Genomic DNA, 3,052 nt, shown 5'->3' on the forward strand with positions numbered 1-3,052 from the left:
AGTCCTATTACATCTGTTCCTCTGTCCTCCCAGGTCAATGGCATTTCACTCTCTCATTCTTTACTCCTTTCACAGAGAGTAAAGTATCAGAACTCCTGACCCGTAGCCGTATACTACATTCCCACTGGACCCGATTCCCATGAATCTCCTCCAAGCCATATCGCCTACCGTGGTCCTGGCACCACTCATGTGATAAATACTTCTCTGGCTTTGGGAACATTCCAGATCACTTTCAAAAGGGCTCCGGTTAAACCCTTGCTCTTGTCAGATTGCTCGCAACCCTCATTGAAAATGAATTTCTAGGCGTGTAAATCACTTCCTGTCTGAAAAGACCATAAGACTGCGACTCTGCCTCCTGGTCTCATTTTGGATTGACATGTTGCTGATAAAGCAACATCACTAATCCACGAAACACATAAAAAGCTCAGCGTCTGATTTGAAAAGAGCAGAGGAGCAAAATAGTCTTAGAGAGTCGCCTGGCTGAGGAGGAATTAGAGGTGAATAGTGGTGTTTCCAGACATTTTTAACTAAGGTGGACACAGGTGGGGCACTGACTTGTGCAGGGGTAGCATGAAGTAGCATCCATTCACGCACACACATGCACAAATTGAAATTGAAGATAGACATTACTGTCTCCACAGCACATATCTACTTAATTACGAACATTTCAGTTTCATGCATTACATTCGCAATACTGCCTCAATGCAAGACGGTCAAATCAGGCCTTCTGTCGACAATCAGACTAACATCATCATACAGAAGCGTAAACATGCACTTTTAAAACAACCAGTAGCAGCCATGAACTGCACTGAAAAAGCATAGACTAACTGGTAATAGCGCACCTTCATACACGAAAAACCATAAGAAGTGACAGCGCACTTTCACAATTATGAAAACATGATCCTATTAGTGACAGCGCACACAAGTGAAAATGATTTTAGTCATTGACCACCACATTATTGACAAGCTGTTTCATGTCTGTGCATAAGAATAAACACAAAAGTGAAGTTCAGACTGATTATTATCTCAATATGATGTAGTTCTGTACAACACCACTACAATCATTATAAACCATTTATAAAATGTTTATATAGTGTTGAATATGTTCTGCCTTTTGAAATAATTTTCAAATAGTTTGTTTTTATTAAGCGTTTACATTTATCTGACATTTTTAGCCAAAATGACTTACAATTTCTATATGTGTCAGAGGTTGCACACCTTTGGAGCAACTAGGGGTTAAGTGTCTTGCTTAGGGACACATTGGTGAATTGGTCAAAGTGGGGAATTGAACCCGAGTCTCCACCACCAAAGTCATGTACCCACCCTCATCCCCATATTTCCTCTCTGTTAGAAACACATTTTTAAGTTTTAGTATATTTTGTTTTTTGTAATAAACTGAAAACATCTTTGAGATGTACAAGGAGGGAAGAGTAAAATCTATTCATCAGATTAAATGGTAAATTATCTACTTTTTCTACAGGAACACGTCATCCAAATATGAAAACATCATTTCCAAAAGTGTTCTGGTCCGATCAGGACCTCCTGCTGTCTACCAGCTGAGACCAAAGATAGAGAACATTGGATCTCTAAGAAGAATGACTCTCGGTGAAAGAAATGTGAACAAGATAAACAAAACCATCTTGCTTGTGGGTGAAACAGGAACAGGAAAATCTACTCTGGTCAACGCTCTGGTCAACTACGCCATGGGAGTGAAGTGGGAGGATGATGTCTGGTTTCAGATCGTAGAGGACGAGGAGAGACATCAGGGTGAAAGTCAGACATTAGATGTGATGGTGTACCAGATCTTTGGTTTTGAAGGTGAAACTCTGCCCTACTCTCTGACCATCATCGATACTCCTGGATACGGAGACACCAGAGGAATCAAACAGGATGACATCATCAGTCAAAGATTATTAGACTGGTTCCGCTCAGAGGACGGAGTTCATGAGATGAATGCAGTGGGTCTGGTGGTGAAAGCGAGTGTGAATCGACTGGATGAGCGACTGAGGTACATCTTTGATTCAGTGGTGTCTCTGTTTGGAAAAGACATGGAGAAGAACATTGTTGCTCTCATCACACACTCAGATGGTCTGATACCTGAAAATGCTCTGAAAGCTTTAGAAGAGGCAAGAATTAAATGTGCCAGAAATAAAAAGAATCAGCCTGTTTACTTTATGTTTAATAACCGCCAGGACACAGAGAGAACAACGGAAAACAAGTCAGTTTTAGAGACTGCATGGGAAACATCAATGAGAGGAATGAAGGAATTTCCACCCTTTATGGAAAGATCTGCACCTCAGGAGCTAAAGACAACTGTTGAAGTGTTGAATTCACGAATCAGTCTGACAGCCTGCATCCAAAACCTGAAAGAGAGAGTTGAGTTCACTGAACAAAAACAGAGAGAAAACCAACAGATTCAGGAAGCTCTGAAGAAACATGAAGAAGAGAAGAAGAGAAATGAAGATTCACTGTAGAAGTTGATGAAGTCTACAAAGTTAAAGAAAGTATCAAAGGTGGGAGATGGATGTTCTTTAAAGGAGCTGTCTGCTGTACAGTCTGTGAGGAGAACTGTCACTATCCGTGCCCAATGGCCCGGAGTCCAGGACTCTGTGAGGTCATGAAAGATGGCCGCTGCACTTCATGTACCAGGAAGTGTCCTGTATCAGATCATGTGAAAGAAAAGTGGATCTATGTGACCAAGACAAGGAAAGTTCAGAAGACCCTGCAAGATGTGAAAGAGAAGTATGAAAGAGGTAAAACAGGATGTGAGGAGACAACAAGCCTTTTGGAAACTTTAGAAAAGCAAATGGAAAAACTTCAGACAGAAAAAGATCAGATGTTGGAAAAGTCCTTCAAACATGTTGTCAGACTGGATCAGATCGCCCTGAATGTTGATTCACTGTCCACTCATGTCCACTTGGACTTCCTGATTGAGAAGATGAAGGAGAAAGGAGACGCAGAGAAGGTCCAGAAACTGGAGGAGATGAAGAGTCGAGAGGATGAAGGAACCAGAGCAGGACTGTGGTACAGACTAACAGCAGCTAAAGAAGCA

At 41.4% G+C, this 3,052-nt stretch overlaps 1 protein-coding gene across 1 annotated transcript in view; it reads left to right on the forward strand.

Moving 5' to 3' along the window:
• The window catches only part of LOC119914942 (septin-1-like), a 4,228-nt gene extending 1,721 nt beyond the window's left edge, over positions 1-2,507 (forward strand). Inside the window, exon 2 of the mRNA XM_038734489.1 lies at positions 1,481-2,507. Within this exon, the coding sequence (XP_038590417.1) occupies positions 1,481-2,474 (994 nt within the window). The 3' untranslated portion in view covers positions 2,475-2,507. The remainder of the gene's footprint in view (positions 1-1,480) is intronic.
• The last annotated feature ends 545 nt before the right edge of the window (positions 2,508-3,052 follow it).

Source organism: Micropterus salmoides, unplaced genomic scaffold, assembly GCF_014851395.1.
Source record: "Micropterus salmoides isolate LMB-PRFRI ecotype aquatic unplaced genomic scaffold, ASM1485139v1 Ms_hic_scaffold_20, whole genome shotgun sequence".
NCBI lineage: Eukaryota > Metazoa > Chordata > Actinopteri > Centrarchiformes > Centrarchidae > Micropterus > Micropterus salmoides.